This window comes from Lontra canadensis, unplaced genomic scaffold (assembly GCF_010015895.1).
Source record: "Lontra canadensis isolate GAN:19392208 unplaced genomic scaffold, GSC_riverotter_1.0 scaffold162, whole genome shotgun sequence".
NCBI lineage: Eukaryota > Metazoa > Chordata > Mammalia > Carnivora > Mustelidae > Lontra > Lontra canadensis.
The window spans coordinates 1,873,712-1,893,902 of NW_022631156.1; the positions used below are offsets into that span (position 1 = coordinate 1,873,712).

General features: G+C 36.0%; 1 protein-coding gene across 1 annotated transcript in view; it reads left to right on the plus strand.

Annotated features, from left to right (window-relative positions):
* Positions 1-20,191, plus strand: part of PCDH15 (protocadherin related 15) — a 1,265,671-nt gene that overhangs the window by 753,016 nt on the left and 492,464 nt on the right. Inside the window, exon 8 of the mRNA XM_032845308.1 lies at positions 15,855-15,974. Within this exon, the coding sequence (XP_032701199.1) occupies positions 15,855-15,974 (120 nt within the window). The remainder of the gene's footprint in view (positions 1-15,854; positions 15,975-20,191) is intronic.

Consider the following 20,191-nt stretch of genomic DNA (forward strand, 5'->3'; position numbering starts at 1 on the left):
GGATGCCTTAACCAATGGAAGCACATCAGCTGTGCTGATTCATGGCGTCATTCCCACAGCTGGATGGAGAACACGTGGAAAAGGTGAGCCAGAGAAATGTAAGGTAAAAAGCCTTCAGTTGAAATGGACAAAGAGGGTACCCAGGAAGGATATCCAGGTGGAAAGCTTCACAGGAAGGAGAGCTGGTTGACTGTAGAGGGTAGAGGAAAAAAGATGTAGACACTCCCTACTTTGTTTAGGTTGATTCTGAAAATTTGGCTTGTGGTAGGGCAGTGGGTGCTACTCAAGAAGATAATATCTTAGACATGAGCACTTTGGGGAAGCAGATTTCAGTCTAGGGAGAATTTGATTAATTCCAGTATCTGTGAGATAAATTCACTTGAAATTCACTAGAACGTGAATAAAATAATGAATAATATACATATTAACCTGTCAAAGTAAGGCAAAGTGACAAAAAGAAACATAGAATAGGCAGAGTAAAATACAAACACTTAATAAGAGTAGATTTAAACCATCTTGTTAAAAAATGACACCAAAAGTAAAGGAGAAAGTGTTGAAAGATGTGAATTTTCAAACTAAATTAAAAAATAAACCACATGTAGGCAACATGCATGAAACCCAGTTAAATATAAGGACTCAGATATCTAAATATAAAAAGATGGAAGTAGATATACCCCGTAGTCAGTTATTATGTAAAAGCTGTTGTAGCTGTACTATTATCAGACAAAATGGCTCATTATGGCAAAAGACACTGGTAGAGAATAAAAGGAACTTTCCCTGATGATAAAGATTCAATTTGCCAGAAGGTTAGAGCAATTAGGAATTAAACTACACTAAATAACATGGCCTCAGAAATAATAAAATATTGAAAGAATTAAAAGAGAAATAGAAAAATTCATTCTCATCGAGGGAGATTGAAAACCTGGGGTGGATAGAATAATAGCTTCCCACGATGGGCATGCTAATCCCTCGCAAAATAACTTTGCAGATATGATTAAAGTTATGGAAGTTAATTGAGAGGTTATCCTGGATTATCCTGGTGCATCCAGCCTACTCACCTGAGCACTTAAAAGAATGGAACTTTCTCTGGCTGGAGTCTGAGAGTCAAGAGAAAAGAAAGCAGGAAATAAGAAGCAGAAGAAGGGATCCAAGAGGAGTACGTGTGAAGAAGACTTGACCCCCTGCGCTGGCTTTGAGGTTGGATGGAACCATGAGCCAGCGAACACATTCTATGAGCAGAGAAGGAAGCCATGCTAGGCACCAGGAGGGCAAAAATAATGCTGTACAGTGGCAATGATAATGAAGACCAGCCAATTACCAGGATGAGTTGGGAAGTAAACCCATTCCCAGAATCTCCAGAAAGGGATCCAGCCCTGAGGACATTTTTTTTTTTTTTAAGTCTGGTGAGACTCTGACTTCTGACTGATCAGTGAGATAATTAAAGTATACACGATAAATTAAACAAAAATAATTCAAGACATGACATTCCTAACAGAGAACAGCAGTTCACAATGTGAAACCTCTCATTGACTGACAATGTACGTCCATGGGGAAATAACAGTAAGGAAATAGAAGATTTGAATAGTGAAATCAGCAGACTCGGCCTGGTAGATTCTTAGGGAAGGAGCACACAACAGCCACGGAGCTCCTTCCTTTCGAGTACATGGAACACTTATAAGATTTTACCAAATGGGAGGCTATAGAGGAAGTGTCTCCATCTTCCAAATGACTGAAATTACACAGAGCATGTTTTCTAGTCACTGTGCAGCTTAGCTTAAAATTAACAAAAACAACAGAAACAAATTAGAAATTTCTCATCTTATTTAGAAAATGACGTATAAAGCTTTCATTATTTGTGAATGGTACTACTGTATATGTAGAAGCCAACATATACATATAAATTACTACAATTAAAATGAGCTTAATGAGTTTGCTGAGGACAAAGTCAATATTTTTAAACTTTTTTTTTAAACAAGCAACAACAACAAAAAAATGAATTTTTACAAGAATACCTTGTTCATAGGCTCTACCAAAATGGAGTTTCAATTATATCTATTTATTTTAAACAAAACCCAGCTTTTAATATAAAGGAAGTACAGCCCCGTGTGTTGTTAAAGTTATAGAGTGACCACAGATTTCATACATTGTTGGTGGATGAGTGAGTTGGCCCAAGTAATTGGAGATCTGTTTACAGTGCCTAGAAAAAGTGAACAGGTAAATATGCCATGACTCAGCAATTCTGCCTTGATATATGTACCCCAGTTAAATTATTGCATATGCCCACCAAAACATATATACATGAAGATTTATTGAAGACTTTTTCATCATATTTAAAAACTGGAGACAACCCAGATGTCCAACTATGCTAGAGTTGGTTTATCATTTATTTTTCCTTTTAAGATTTATTTATTTATTTGAGAGAGAGAGAAGGAGGGAGTGCACACATAGGAGTGTAGAGCAGAAAGAATCTTCAAGCAGACTCCCTTCCAAGTTCAGAGCTCCACATCGGGCTCAATCCCATGACCCTGAGATCATGACCTGAGCCAAAACCAAGATCTGGGCACCCCAACCCACTGAGCCACCCATGCACCCCTATCATTTATTTTAAAAATAAATATATTTTATCTGTGCTCCAGTTGCCTCTCCTTATAAAAATGGGAATGAAAATATTAGAATACCTACTTCATAGGGTTTGATGGATACCTGTAATAAATTTTAAATCAGAAATGGAGATCCACAGATTTTAGCATATAACATGTACCTGTATATTTTGTAACTTTCTTTTTTTTTCCCCAAGATTTTTATTTATTTATTTCTCACAGAGAGAGTGTGTGAGTACAATGGACAGGGGCTGGGGGAGGGGCAAGCAGAGCCTGCAGAGGGAGAAGGGGGCTCCTTGCTCAACAGGAGCTCAACCTGAGCCAAAGGCAGAGGCTTAACCAACTGAGCCATCCAGGTTTCCCTTTTGTAACTATTTCAAGAGACAGTCTGAAATGGATTACCTTTATAGGACTTATTTAAACCTGATATTGTGTATGTATTTATTTGTGTATTTGTTTCCTTTGTATCTGCCAAATTAGAATGCAATCCTTATTATAGCCAGTGTTTTGTTTTGTTGGTTGAATTGAACAGTGCCTGGCACATTGTAGGAGTTCTGTGCTTGGACTTATCAGTGAGCCATGAATGGTACAACCATGAAATAGGAAAGTATTATTTAACATATATGTTCACTTTGTCCCTGAGATAAGGATGACCTAGAGAGTAAGAACTTGCTTTGAGTTAAATTTGAAAAGAAGCTCATTCATGGTAACATTTTTAAAGAAACAAAAAAGAGCTTTCTGGATTATTGTGATGAATTACTTAAATTACCCAACAGCGATGAGAAGGAAAAAAATCCACCTTTTTTTTTTTTTTGACTTGGTAAATATGAGCTATGAGAATTATAGTTCTTTCTACATGGCCCTGTGGGAAAACACATATTTATGTTAATTATTGCTCTTTTTACATAACTCTAGGGGGAAATGACATATTTATTCAGCTATGACTATTACACCACTTGAGAATATTTACCTTACTTCTCATGTCCCAGAAAAACTAAAGTCCTATTGATTAAGTGAAATTAATGATTCCTTTTTGACCAAATGTCCTTTCTTTCCTCTACAAGATTTTCCTGCATGCACAGTTTTGTGAGGCTCAATGCCAAAGGTCCCCAAGAGTATCCCGCCAATTTAATAAATCTGTGTTTGATTGAGTTCTTTAAGTTACTAATAATAGGAAACTTAAAAGGATGTTTCATAAATCTAAATTTAAAATGGCATTTACAATTTAGGAAGGTGGAGGTTTGCAATTGAAATTACCTTGGGTTTAAGAAACAATCAAGTTTTTTCATAATTATTGATATTACTCATACATCATAAATCATGTCCTGGTTAACAGCTTAAATGTCTATAAAGTTGAGATTTATAATAATTCTAGTAATTCTTTTTACTTTTGTATCATTAAGCATAATCATTAAGAAGCAACTTCACACCAGATTGAATTTAAATTTATTCTTATCCAAATTTTGTTCTCAGTAAGGTTTCTGCGCAGATCTCCTTGCCATTTGAGTGGCATCATTTGTCCTAACACTGAATGGAATAAGAGCCAATGATAATGATAACGGTAGATTCATTTTACCATTCTACCTGATAATTCATGACAGTTGTCATTCATTAAGTACATTTATTAATGCTAAAGGTCTTCCTTGAAGCATCTCAAATCAGGCTCGAATTGGGTGTGGAGCTTGCTTAGGATTCTCTCTCTTCTTCTGCCCCTTCCCTCCTCTCTCTTAAATAAATAAATAAACGTTTAAAAAACTAAATGTAATACAAATGAGCCAAGCTTTATTATTTTAAAAATATTTTCTTTTAATAAATGACATGCTCAGGTCTTGGATTTTGTTAAAATGAATGTGATTATGGAAATGGCCTGTTTTAACTCTTTAGACCTAAATAACATTTTAGGAAAAGAAATGAAACACTATACGATTCACATCCAATTTCCCCTATTGTTGACAGATTTTATTAGTATGGTACATTTTTTTTAAATTGACATATAGTGTATTATTTGCCGCAGGTATACAGGTCTATGAATCCTTAGGCTTACATGTTTCACAGCACTCACCATAGCACATACCCTCCCCAGTGTCCATCACCTAGCCACCCTACTCCTATCCTCCTCCCCCCAGCAATTTTCAGTTTGTTTTATGAGAGTAAGAGTCTCTTATGGTTTTACTGTCTCCTGAGCACCTCTTATTTCATTTTTTCCTTCCCTACCCTCTACAACCCCCCCACCCTGCCTCTCAACTTCCTCATATCGGAGGATCATATGATAATTGTCCTTCTCTGATTGACTTATTTCACTCAGCATAATACCCTCTAGTTCTAGTATGGTACATTTTTAAACAACTACTGAACCAACAGTGATATTATTATTAACTTAAATCTATATTTTATTTGGATTTCCTTAGTTTTTACCTAATGTCCTTATTCTTGTTCTGGGACCCAGTCTAGCATACCAGATTACTTTTAGGTATTGTATCTCTTTCATCTTCTCTAGATTGTGACAATTTTTTATTTTTATTGTTTTTGATCACCTTGACAGTTGTGAGGAGTACTGATCAGATAACCTTTCTCTCTAGTAGATAGATAGATGTATGTTTATACATATTGCTTATGTGTATATATGCCACATAATCATATGCATAATATATATTACATATTATATATAGATCTATAGACCTCATTTAATTTTTGCTGATTTCCCCCAATAAAGTCCTTTATAGGTCAAAGACTTTAGCTAGGATCAAACATTGCTTTTAGTTGGCATGTCTTTATAATTTCAGCCTTAGGTCCTTAGTATCCCCTTGACTTTAACAACCTTAAAAACTTTCAGGAGTGGGCAGTTTATAGATATTTCTCAATTTGCATTTACCTGATATTTCTGCATGTTATAAATTTTGTTCAAGAATACCACAAAGATAATATGTGTCTTTCATAGCACATAATAAGAAAAACACACCATATCAATGTGTCCCATCACTGGTAATGGTAGCCTCTTCAAACATTTACCCAAGGTTTTTATTAGTGATTTGTGAAGCATTGATTTGTTGAGAAACCTTGGGTGAAAATGCAAATCACTGTGCTTGAATATATTTTCTTTTTCTTCTCTTTACCTCTTGAGCATTTATTGAGTGTTTTTTCAGGCATGAAGCAATAAACTAGCAATGAAGTTTTGATCACGAATGAGGAGGTTGGCATACTAAAAAGGCAAAATTGGGGATTTATGAAATAATTTGCTTGCTGAGAATCTACCTATTTTCAATGGGAATAATAATTTAATATGAGTTTTCTAAAATTCAGACACTAGCTTAGTTTAACTTCTTTGTCTTTCTGTAAGTATCTCAAAACTATTTTTCCTTAGGGTGAAACATAATTTAGGTTTGATGGAATACATCATCTAAATTGCATCATTTCACATTATCTGTGTATCTTGAGTTTGGGTATGTGCCACATTATATTTATTCCTCCTTTCATTTCCCCTTTTCTCATAAGCTTATTAATAGCAGATTATGAAATTTCTGAAATAATATATTTCACAGTGCCTGGGAATTTTTACATCTCGAAGTCAGACGATCTGGGGTGCAGTCCCGATCAACCATGAAGTAGAATTATGACATCAGGCAGAAGCTCTTTGCTTACGATTCCTCAACTATAAAATAAGTTTAACAATGAAAATAATGTTACTAAGTTACATTAAAGGATTAAAAGATAATACATTTGAAGTACTAAGTAGAAGCTTGGGCCATCTTGTGAGTCTACTTTGCCTTGGAACTATGCTGCAGACATAGTTACATAGAAGTGTCTTCACAAAGTCAATGCAAAATTTAAGTTCATGGACTGGTGGTAATTTCCTGAACAACACTGACAACGTGAGCTTTTCCTCACAAAAGAAATGACAAGATCTAGGAATCTGTTCAGTTTGAACATTCACTTTCCCTATCTAATTCCTAGTTTTGTGATGGTCTTCCACATTTCATCATGCCTCCTTGCATGAATGAATACTTGCATTTTTGGACATCTGTTCTTATCAGTCATTGTGTAGATCTAAGAACACAGATGACATCCATGATGAAGCGTAACAGTGAGATTTCATCTATAGTTAAGAAATTTTAACACATTTTGTAAGTGTTTTCTTTATGATTGTTAGACACAATAAGTAATTTTTTAGTTAAATATATTTATATATTTAAAAATATAAATTTATATATATATATGTATGAAATGTCCATGGTATTGGACATTTGATAAATATCTTCAAGGAATAAAAATAACTGAACCTCCAGAGTCATAGCCTTTCACAGAATTTCTTTGAGAGAGAGCATGAGCATGTGATCTATAGCACACAAAAGCTTCTGAAGAAAGAAGCTCCAGTTCCTTTTACTTATCCTTGTTTTCCACCTCAAGGGAACTAGAAACATCCTCTCTGGGAAATGGGAGACCATTAAGATAGGAAAAAGGAGATGGAGATTAATGGACTAGAAAGAGACACATAGAAATATATATTCTACATTAGATATGTAAATGGGAATCAATTTTTCAGCTGTTTTAAAAAATTCAAGTATTTGACAAATTTCAAATTTAGTTAGCTCTTATAACATATATATGCTATATATATATAATATACACATACACACATTCTCTCTGTGTATCTGTATATATAGATGCACACATATATATTCAATTTAAGCTTAGTTGCTCTTTAGTTTTTAGTAAAGATGAGTGTAGGTACTTATCACTCAAACAATAATAATCCTCTTATTTTGAAGATACTTATCTACATGAATTTACCTTTAATAATTTCTTCAGAAGAAGTGACTTTCTAGCTTTCATAATTAAAATAGGGAATCCAGATTTTACACACAGGTGCAAAAACTGTGTCATGTTAAAGGGAAGATGAAGAGCATATGTAATTTAAAAATTTTTTTCTTTGATTTTAATAAATCCCTGCAAAATAACATCCACTAAATTTGAATTCAGGAATGTGTGCTATTTGCCCTTCTAGAAGGTTTTAAGATAAACTTCACAAAGACATTTGATTTGGATAAATTTTTGGATAAAACAAATATTCTGTTAATTAATTTATATAAAACCATCATAGTGGTCACAGAGACCATGATTATATTAAGCTCTCAATAAGTGACCATAGACTCAGAGATAATGTAATTTAATCATTGTGAGAAAAAGCTGAAGTCTTCACCAATGTGAACCTGTGTACGAATTCATCACTCTACTTCATTTGTGAAGACTTTCTTGGTTTTTGAATATATCACTATATCTAAAGCATATTTCCAAGGCAGGGATGATTTCCAAGAAATATCATACAATTATTTTATCTGAGGAGGAAGTTAACAGCTGTATAGTGGCCAAAGAATGAATGGCTTCTAATTTAGAAAGATTACTATAATGGAGGAGAATCCTCAGACCATGAAGGGTAATTGAGAAGACTGTAGCAATGCAGACAATATTTTCTTTATCTATTTATCCATCAATGAACACTTAGGTTTTTCCAGATCTTGGCTCTTGTAAATAAGGCTGCAGTGAACATGGAGGTGCATTTTTCTTTTTGAGTTAGTGATTTCATTTCCTTTCATTTCCTTTGCATAAATACCCCAAAGTGGCATTACTAGATCATATGGTAATTCTGTTTCTGATATTTTGGGGAACTTCTGTACTGGTCTGCACAACAGCTGTACTAATTGACCACCAACAGTGCACAAGACCACCTGGAATTTAGTTTTATGTAGGTTGTGAAGTATCATTTTTTTTCCCACGTGGATTTCTAATTAACATTGCACCAAATATCATATGGTTTCACTTACTCATGGAGTATAAGGAGTAACATGGAGGACACTGGGAGATGGAGAGAAGTGAGTTGGGGGAAATTTGAGGGGGAGATAAACTGTGAGAGACTGTGGACTCTGAGGAACTAACTGAGGGTTTTGGAGGGGAGGGGCTGGGGGGTTGAGTGAGCCTGGTGGTGAGTATTATGGTGGGCATGTATTGCATGGAGCACTGGGTGTGGTGCATAAACAGTGAATGCTGGAACACTGGAAAGAAATATAAAATAAAATGAAAAAAAAAAGAAAAATACAACATTTAAAAAAAAAGACATTGCACCATTTCTTGTAAAGATCATTGAATTCACAACCACTGCTATATTGTCTTTCTCTATGAATGAGGTGCCTGCTTGTGGGGACTATTTTTGGAAACAATATACTGTCCCACTGGTATCTTTGTTTATTCTCAAGCCAGTACTGCTGTGTCTCAATTTCTGTAGATTTATATTGAAGTCAGGGAACTGGGTAGTATAAGTCTTCCCACTTAGTTCTTCTTTAGAAGAGACTCTCTTTCTATTCTTGACTCCATGAAGTTTCATGCAAATTTTAGAACAGCTTATAAATTTCCACATCTATTGATAAATTTAAAAAGAATCGAGATCTTTGCATTATTGATAATGCCCTGTTATTGATAAAGTGTATCTTTCCTCTTATTTAGTTCTTTAATAAACAATCAAAATACAGATCTAAAATATTTCTCATAAGTGCTTTAATCCAAATTTAACATTCATAGGCAGGAAACAATTCCAGAGGTACAGGGATCATCGAGCTCAGGGGAGCTAGAGATGAGACTCGATCCTGTCTCAGTTTCTGGTCGGTTGAGTTTTTGAGCCACACTCATAATGAATTACTAGTATTGTTTGTCACGTACAGTCCATCTTCATGATTCACTGATTCTATAATTGCAAGTTTGCCTCCTTGCTCAAATTTATTTATAAGCCCAAATTCAATACTTGCCAAACTTCCATGCTTATTCGCAGACATGTGCAGAGGAATGAAAAATTTGAGTCATCCCCTGTACACACATCTACCTCAGGCCAAACAAGATGATGCTCTACCATCATACTGTAAACAAGTGTACTTTTTCTGCTATCTAGTTAGTGCAACATTGTTTACATCTTTGTACTTTTTGCTGGTGATTTTGCTGCTTAAAATGGCCCCCAGGGGTAGTGCTGCAGGGCCGTCTAGTTTCCCAACACAAGGCGGCAATCTGTACCTTACAGAGAGACTATATGTATTAGGTAAATGTATTTAGGCATGAGTTATAGTGCTGTTGGCTGTGAGCTAAATGGTAGTGAATCCAAAACACATATCAAATAAGGTGTCTTTAAACAGAAGCACACATAAAACAAGGTTATATATTGACTGGTTGATGAAAATGTTGTGACGAGGCTGGGGGGGAACCTAAGCTTGTGTCTCCCCTAGCAGTGGGATAACTCCATATTCTCTGTGGAAACTGTGGTTCAGTATTTAAGTCCGTGCTCATGGTGACTTTATAGAACATAATCGCCATGGATAATGAGAAAGAATTGTATTTATATGAAGCCATAAATAAAATGCTTCTGTGGGGAAATACTACAAGTAAACTTGCAAGTGAGGACAAGTCTCTTTTAGGGGTGCTGTTCTTAAATTTTTGGTCAGCTTCACTCACCGTGGATCACAGTTAACTGAGAACTGTTCATTTTTTGCATTCGCATTATAAGTTATCTTCTGCATCTCCTTGAAATAACTGAAATTTCTTGCTTTGATTTTCTTTAATTTTACCATTTGCATGTATCTACATTTTCTGTATTTCCCAATAGCTGTATAAAATCACTTGTGAAAGCAGACATGAACTAAATAAGTAAGTGACCCCCTCAGGCAGCTGCCCACACTGATAATCATCTCATGCATTAGAATGCCCTTCAGAAAACCAAAATTAAATTTCTGAGACTTGTTGAAATGTTAAAGAACACAGAACATGGTCATGTGCATGGCAGATGTGCCCTGAAAACTGTGACTATAAATGTAAAGGGCAGCATGGCTTTTTAATATCATATTGAGAAATTCATGAAGCACCTCCTCTACAGAGAGTAAGTCATGGTGATACATGTGTATTTATATTTATTCAGAGTGTGTGTGTGTGTCTGTGTGTGCATGTGTGTGTGCATGTGTGCACGTATGTATTTGCATACATAGGTGTGTGCCTCTCTTCAGTATACCTGTAGTGAAAATGAATGAAATCTGCTTTTTAACAACATTTCTCATGTTTCATCTCCCTTTGCTTGTTTGCATCTAGCATAGGCCATTTCTTTGGGACTTTTTGGTTTCTCCAGACCTTCCATATAAAGATAAAATGCTTTATCTTTTTTTTTCTTAGCTATTTCTCTTATATTATTTTTTTTATTATGTTATGTTAGTCTCCATACAATACATCATTAGTTTTTGATGTAGTGTTCCATGATACATTGTTTGTGTGTAACACCCAGTGCTCCATGCAATCCATGCCCTCCTTAATACCCATCACCAGGTTCACCCATCCCCCCACTCCTTTTGCCTCTAGACCCCTCAGGTTGTTTCTCCAAGTCCACAGTCTTTCATGGTTCACCTCTCCCTCTGATTCCCCCTGCTTCATTTTTCCCTTCCTTCTCCTAATGTCCTCCATGTTACTCCTTATGTCCCACAAAAAAGTGAAACCATATGATAATTGACTCTCTCTGCCTGACTTATTTCACTTAGCATAATCTCCTCCAGTCCCCTCCATGTTGATGCAAAATTAGAGTATTCATCCTTTCTGATGGAGGCATAATACTCCATTGTATATATGGACCACATCTTCTTTATCCATTTGTCTGTCAAGGGGCATCTCAGCTCTTTCCACAGTTTGGCTATTGTGGACATTGCTGCTGTGAACATTGGGGCTCTTATATTAGTTTTAAACATCCCTAACCCTAGCCTTTTTCTGATGGGTCAACCAGGTGAGTGGTAGATCACAGATAAATGTGTGCAGCCCAGTCACTGACCCAGGTTGCTGCTGCATTTACCTGTGCAGGTCTGCATGGGGATGTTTCCGCATTCTGTTAGTGGACACAAGTAGGAACAATGTGTGCTAAGATGTCTGGTCTGAATATTCACCTATGGAAGACAGCAGCACTCACTTGTCTATGCAAATGCTGAACTCATAATGAGGCATATTTCCTGAGTCCTTTGCTGCCAACAACCAAATACCACATTTTCAAAGTTGAAGGGAAAATCTTTAATCCAGTTGTTAGTGAAACTGTAGTGATTGTTAGTGAAATTGCAATGAATAGAGATAGCACCTAGACTAAATACAATGCTGAAATCTGCTGTTGTAATAACCCTTTCCACTTAATTTTCAAGGACCTAAATTCTCCTTTTTAAAAAAGGGCTTAAATCCTATTTAGAGATCATGCATGACCTTTATTATGATATCATTACAGAAATGAGAAAATTGATTCTCTTTGTCGACATGAGGAAATTATTTCTCCTTTATTTTCCTTTCAAAGATATTAACTAAGACAATTGACTATGGAATCATATTTCTACTTGTAATTTCAGGGAATAATAAAAACATATATGGGCACATAAATTCTGTTGGGGGCAATTATGTGTGGCACCCAAAAAATAAGTTTAAATCCTAAAATGAGAGTGATTGAAATTGAAATATTTTTTTGGATAAGGTTCAAATTGCATCCATGAACAAATGCACAGTAAGTCCTTTCGTGTGTAATCCAACAACAGTCTTTGTTGGACTTCGTCACTGAGTGCACTTTTTCTAAAGGCAACTAAAAATATAATACAGGGTTTGTTTTAAAAGATGAGGTATTAAAATTATACTTCTTTATAAATGTGATTTTTAAATTAAAAGAAAGATGTCTGATGGAGAGGAAAACTATTAATTGATGATAATATATTAAGGCACCTTAACACTCTTAGTTTGCCTTTTGTGAATTTCAAAAACGTTCGGACAACTGGAGAAAAACATAGAGTTTTTCATGCTTAGGGTCTTTGAATTTGCAACTATGTCTTTGGATTTGCAAATATCACACAGGGAGAAGTAAAATCTTTCAAATCATTTATTCCAACCAAATACTGTTATGCAATATTTGTTTTTAGAAACTTAATCTCAGATAAGACTGGGAAACATAGAAAGTTGTGAGATTTAGAGAATATTATGCTTTATTTTCTCCTTGACTAACAACAGTTCTTATCTTCTAACAACTGCCATTTTATTACTTACTCAAATCAGCAGGGACGTTTCATTTGCATTTTGGATTTTGAGACTCAAAGGCGAGATTAGTTGTTTTTTTTTCCTCTACATATATAAATAATACTTCAAACTTTACATGTAGTCAGATTGAATTTATATTATTAAAGCAGCATGTAGAAAACTGTCAACCTGTCTACATAATTTAAAATTTCAAACAGAAAATAATGTCACTGGGTAATAATATAGCCGTTGAATGTTACACAAGTGGTTACATGATCAAGTGAGACAATCATAAGGTTTTCTCTTGTTTGCTTGTTTTACTTCTGAATAACTCTGATATGTCATCATGATTCAAGCCCCAATGTTTCATGATGTACAGGTGAGGCACTACTGATTGTGTTGAAACTTTGCCTTCCTTCAATTAAAAAAGCAAAGCAAAACAAAAGAAAACAAAAAACTTGTTAAGAAAGAAAAAAATTGGTTTTAGTAATAGTGAGTTGATTAAAAAAAAATTCTTTGTTCTAACATCTTGTCCTTTTAGGTGCGTATTATAGGGGCTGGCAGAATTGATTAAATAGAGGGCTTGTGATTGTTTCCAGCACACTTTCTGCTTGTCACTCTAAAGCCCTTCTTCCCTGGCGTCCAGCCCACTCACTATCTAAGCACCTCCAGACACTGGCTTGTGCTCCCAGCTCTTCCAAACTCCTCTTCCTTCCCCTGAGTACCCGTGTTGTGCCCTTAGCTACAGGACTTCAGAATCCCTCCCCACAATGAGTCTAGTATTGTAGGATATGCTGCCTCAATGAGTAGATAGAGAGACACCGACCCATCATTTTCAAAATCTGCCCACACCTACTGCTCACATTTTTCTGTTTCATTTTGTCTTTGTTTCGATTCCTTTTGATTTTTTAAAATCAATCCCACGGCACAGTTTTTTTGTTTGTTTTGTTTTGGTAACAAAGATCTTTAAAAAATACCTCGTTGGTGGGGGGGGCACCTGGGTGGCTCAGTCAGTTAAACACCCAACTCTTGGTCTCAACTCAGGTCTTGATCTCAGGTTTCTGAGTTCAATCCCTGTGTTGGGCTCCATGTCAGTGTGGAGTCTACTAAAAAAAAAAAAAAAATACTTTATGGGGTTCTGTAGTTTTGTTTTATTATAAGGTTGCCAATAATTTTATTTTCACACAGGAGACAGAAGATACTTTGAAATTGTATGTTAGGTGATGAATGGGTGATAGTCAAATCCAATATATATATTTTGAAGCAGATCCTTTGTTTCCATTGCTACTTCCTTTTTAAACAGTATTTCCTAATTTTTAAATCAGCTTAGTGTTTGACTTTGACTTCACTACAATGGCCCATGTTTCCAAGAGCCTTGATGAAGGGAAAGAGGAATATAGAGGTATTCTTACCACAGAAAATACTTGGTTTTAGTAGTTATCTAGAAATAAACCATCATTCAATTTTAAAATTTGATAATTTAAAAATCAAAGCAAGCTGCATTAGAATGATTTAGATGATTTTTTTTTTCAAGAAAGCACAATATCTTTGGGGACTGGGATTACAGTTTTAAAAATGAAAATTGTCAGTTTAGAAGTCTTAGCACTCTTTCAGTGACCTCACGTTTTCACCCAGGGTCTCCCTCCATGGTGTCCTGGTGTTCTCAAATGTGCTGTTCAGACCATCTCCTCTCTTCTTTGTGTTCTCTTTGACCTGTTGGAAGTCAAAATTTGCCCCGTAGACCTGCCTGCCAGGAAGGCTGACTTTGTAAATGCTCACTACTTTGTATCTGTGGCTTGTTTCTTTCATCACACTTGTAATTTTTTTTCTTAGATCAGAAGTTGCAAAGTACTGTAGTTACAGGGCCTCGTGCATATATTTTGTTTGGCCCATTCAGTCCATAGTTTAATTCTCTAAAATCTAGGCCAATCTTAGAGCCAAGACATTTCTCATAAAATTAGGATATAAGAAGACTATATTCCATCATGGCAAGAATTTGCTTCGTAGAATGTATGTGATTCTCAGTTTTCCCCCGAGCACATCAGGCTCGTTTTATTCATTTACTCATTATGTGGTTGATCCCTGTAGAGGTCTGGATTTGTACCCACTGGAAACAGGAATACATGAGACAACTCCTTTTCTTTTTCCATCCTGAAACTATTTCTCCATGAAAGAATGCCATTTAAAAACTAACAAAACATATCTCTAAAATTTAAAAAAAAAAAAAAAGCCTCCGACACATAGAGGCAGAGAGGTTATGTTTATTGATAAAATTTATTTATTCATGATTTCAATGCAGGGATTAAGGAAGAAAAGTATAAGATGCAAACACAACAAGAAGGGTACCTTATACTGATGTGGAATGGAGCATGCTTTGCCGGGGATGGTTTAGGAGAAGGGATGCTGAGTAAGTGGAAATGTAACTCATGAGGAGGGCTCCAGCTAAAGCTTGACTTCTAGAGGCTCTGGATGTAGGAAGACACTTTGTAGGGAAGGACCTACAGGTCAAAGAAAATAACAGTGACTCTCTGGTGGAGAGCAACACTGAATGAAGCTAGATACACAGGCCAAATGCCAAATCATGGTCTTGTGTGCTGTAATAAGTTATGCCATTGTTTGAATCCCAAAGGAAAAGATCTGGTCATCTTGCCAACACCCACCACTCAGTGGCCTTCTGCAACTGTGGCAACTCGAGCTCTCTCTCTCCTTGGATGCATAGAGCACCACTGTCTCTGATGTCCCATCCTCAAACTTCTATCGTGTCATTCATCTCTCCTAAGTGGTTTTTGACTTTAAAATAAAGATGCTAACTTCCACATACAATTTAAATTCTAGCTTGTCCATAACTTAATGCATCAAGGTTTGTTTGTTTGTTTGTTTGTTTGTTTTTAAAGGAGGAACAACAGTTGCATTCTCTCCACAGGGGCTGAGATGCTAATGGTCATAAGTTGGTTCAAATGTGCTTCACACTGAGTTAGGGCCTTCTGTTTTTCACTCAAAGCAAGGACCGTGATGTTGGAAATTTCAGCTTTCACAAGAACTCGTATGGAAGGTTTAGAAGCGTTCTTTAGAAATGCATCAGGTCTGTGGCCGTGGGCAGCTGCCTACTCTCCTTTGTGTAACAGAAGTTTGAGCTTGTGCTAGAACACTTCTGGTGTGCTGTTGATGGAACAAGGATTGACGGCTTTTATTTTATTTTATTTTCAGCTCACTCCAGTTGGCACCACGATATTTACAGGATTTTCAGGAGACAATGGAGCTACAGACATAGATGATGGACCGAATGGACAGATAGAATATGTTATCCAATATAACCCTGATGATCCGGTACGTTAGTATCTACTTGTGATGTGACATCACCATGAGGAGTAAAAACAGTGCTTAACCCAGCAGATCCTTACTATGTTTTTCTGTTACGTAGCTCCTTGAACTACATTAGTAGTCATTCAGCTGTTAAAAATTATCTCAAAATCATCATCTTTTAACTAATTGTGTTATACTTTTAAAAAGCACTTTTTAAAACTTCTGGGTGGGTTTTGTAGGCAAACACTTAAAATGATTTATAAGTACAACATGCCATTTTCATGACATTTCCATTGTGCTTGTGGACTCTTAAGCATTCCAAATAAATCATCAGAGGTGGTGTAACTAGTGTGATGTATATGTTTTATGGCACATGCCAGGTAATACCACACCACCACTGTCTACCAGGGAAGCCTTAAGTAGAGAAGAGAAGAAAGCCTTTAGCTGTGGCCTTCTTTTTTTTCTTTAAAATTTTATTTATTTATTTATTAGAGAGAGAGAGAGAGAGAGAGAGAGAAAGCATAAGCAGGGGGAACAGCAGACAGAGGCAAAGGGAGATGTAGACTCCCTGTGGAGCAGGGAGCCTGATGTGGAACTCGATGCCGGGACCCTGGGATCATGACCTGAGCTGAAGGCAGACACTCACTAACTGAGCCACCCAGGAGTCCCACCCTTTTTTTTTTTTTTTAAGATTATTTATTTCTAATTAGAACACAGGATTTCTATCTTTTTTTTAAGGCTGTGAAATTATTTCTCTCAGTATATTACATTACCTATCACACTGATAAGATCAAAATGGTTTTGTTGCAGCCTGAGCGAGAAGCCCTCTCTTCCTCCTTCCCCCAGAAAGCTTCTCAGGGTGCCATTGGTGCCCCAAAGCATCCCTTTGAAGTCACTTCTTAAGTGAATTTTCTTTTTTCTTTTTTTTTTTTCCCTCGGGCAACACTTTATTGAGAAAGCATTAAACATAAGTTCATTTGATTTACATTTCTTTTTTTTTAAATTAACATATAATGTATTATTTGCCGCAGGCATACAGGTCTGTGAATCCTCAGGCTTACACACTTCACAGCACTCACCATAGCACATACCCTCCCCAATGTCCATAACCCAACCACCCGCTCCGTACCCTCCTCCCCCAGCAACCCTCAGTTTGTTTTGCGAGATTAAGAGTCTCTTATGATTTCTCTCCCTCCCGATCCCATCTTGTTTCATTTTTTCCTTCCCAACCTCCCAAGCCCATTGTATGTGTGTGTGTGTGTGTGTGTATGTATGTATGTGTGTTTGTGTGTGTGTGTATATATAAATATAAATATATATACATATATATAAATATAAATATATATATATATACACCATATCTTCTTTAGCCATTCATCTATTGATGGACATCTAGGTTCTTTCCATGGCTTGGCTATTGCGGACATTGCTGCTATAAACATTCAGGTGCACATGCCCCTTCAGATCACTACATTTGTAATGGATTATTTGTTCTTTGGGTGTTGAGTTTGATAAGTTCTTTATAGATTTTGGATACTAGTCCTGTTATGTCATTTGCAAATATCTTACATACATATCTTATAAGAACATATTATGAGCTACTATACACCAGCAAATTTGATGATCTGGCAGAAATGGGTGCATTCCTAGAGACGTATTAACTACCAAAAACGGAACCAGGAAGAAATAGAAAACCTAAACAGACCCATAACCACTAAGGAGATTGAAGCAGTCATCAAAAATCTCCCAACAAACAAGAACCCAGGGTCAGATGGCTTCTCAGGGGAATTCTACCAAACTTTAAAAAAAAAAAATTAACACCTATTCTCTTGAAAATGTTCCAAAACATAGAAATGGAAGGAAAACTTCCATACTCATTTTATGAGACCAGCATTACCTTGAACCCAAAACCAGACAAAGATCCTATCAAAAAAGAGAATTACAGACCAATATCCTTGATGAACACAGATGCAAAAATTCTCACCAAAATACTAGCCAATAGGATCCAAAGTACATTAGAAGGATTATTCAACATGACCAAGTGGGATTTATCCTAGGACTGCAAGGTTGGTTCAACATCCACAAATCAATCAATGTGATACAATACATTAATAAAAGAAAGAACAGGAAACATATGATACTCTCTATAGATGCTGAAAAAGCATTTGACAAAGTACAGCATCCTTTCCTGATCAAAACTCTTCAAAGTGTAAGGACAGAGGGTACCTATCATCAAAGCCATCTACGAAAAACCCACAGCAAGTATCATTCTCAATGGAGAAAAACTGAGAGCTTTTCCGCTAAGTTCAGGAACACAGCAGGGATGTCCATTATCACCACTGCTATTCAACATACTACTAGAAGTCCTAGCCTCAGCAATCAGACAACAAAAAGAAATTAAAGACATCCAAATCGGCAAAGAAGAAGTCAAACTCTCACTCTTTGCAGATGATATGATATGTTATGTGGAAAACCCAAAAGACTCACTCCAAATCTGCTAGATGGAACTTGTACAGGAATTCAGTAAAGTGTCAGGATATAAAATCAATGCATAGAAATCAGTTGCATTTCTATGCACCAATAGCAAGACAGAAGAAAGAGAAATTAAGGAGTCAATCCCATTTACAATTGCACCCAAAACCATAAGATACCTAGGAATAAACCTAACCAAAGAGGTAAAGAATCTGTACTCAGAAAACTATAAAGTACTCATGAAAGAAACTGAGGAAGACTCAAAGAAATGGAAAAATGTTCCATGCTCTTGGATTGGAAAATAAGTATTGTGAAAATGTCTATGCCACCTAAAACAATTTACACGTTTAATGCAATCCCTATCAAAATCCCATCAATTTTTTTTCAAAGAAATGAAACAAATAATCCTAAAATTTATACGGAACCAGAAAAGACCTTGAATAGCCAGAAGAATATTGAAAAAGCCAAAGTTGGTGGCATCACAATTCTAGACTTCAAGCTCTATTACAAAGCTGTCATCATCAAGACAGTATGGTACTGGCACAAAAACAGATGCATAGGTCAATGGAACAGAATAGAGAGCCCAGAAATAGACCCTCAACTCTATGGTCAATTAATCTTCGATAAAGCAGGCAAGAATGTCCAATGGAAAAAAGACAGCCTCTTCAATAAATGGTGTTGGGAAAATTGGACAGCCACATGCAGAAAAATGAAATTGGACCATTTCCTTACATGAAAATAGACTCAAAATGGATGAAGGACTTCATTGTGAGAAAGAAATCCATCAAAATCCTTGAGGAGAACACAGGCAGCAACCTCTTCGACCTCAGCCGCAGCAACTTCTTCCCAGAAATATTGCCCAAGGCAAGGGACACAAGGGCAAAAATGAACTATTGGGACTTTATCAAGCTCAAAAGCTTTTGCAGAGCAAAGGAAACCGTTAACAAAACCAAAAGACAAGTGGCAGAGTGGGAGAAGATATTGACAAATGACATATGAGATAAAGGGCTAGTATCCAAAATCTATAAAGAACTTATCAAACTTCAACACCCAAAGAACGAATAGTCCAATCAAGAAATGGTTAGAGGACATGAACAGTCAGTCATTTCTGTGAAGAAGACATCCAGATGGCCAATAGACACATGAAAAAGTGCTCCACATCACTCGGCATCCGGGAAATACAAATCAAAACCTCAATGAGATACCACCTCACACCAGTCAGAATGGCTAAAATTAACAAGTCAGGAAACGACAGATACTGGCGTGGAAAAGGGCCTCCATTTTTTATTGCACCTCGTTAGTGGCTTTTTTTATTTCACTTTGGTTGGATTTTAGTACTTTTATTTCTCCAGACAGGGTTTCTCTAATATCTTCCCTGCCCTTTTCAAGCCTGGCTAGCACCTTAAGAATCGTCATTCTGAACTCTAGATCTGACATATTACCAATGTCTGTATTGATTAGGTCCCTAGCTTTCAGTACTGCCTCTTGTTCTTTTTTTTGTGGTAAGTTTTTCCGCCTTATCATTTTATCCAGATAAGAATATATAAATAAGAGAATAAAATACTAAAAGGGTGGCAAAGGCCCCAGAAAAGTAAATGCTAACCAAATCAGAAGAGACCCCAAACTGGAAGGAGAAGGTAGGGGATAAAAAGAGATTTTAAAAATTTTTTTAAAAATTTAAAATATATATATAATATAATATAAATAATATAATATATATAAAATTTAAAAATATATATTAAAAATGTGTATATATATATATATATATA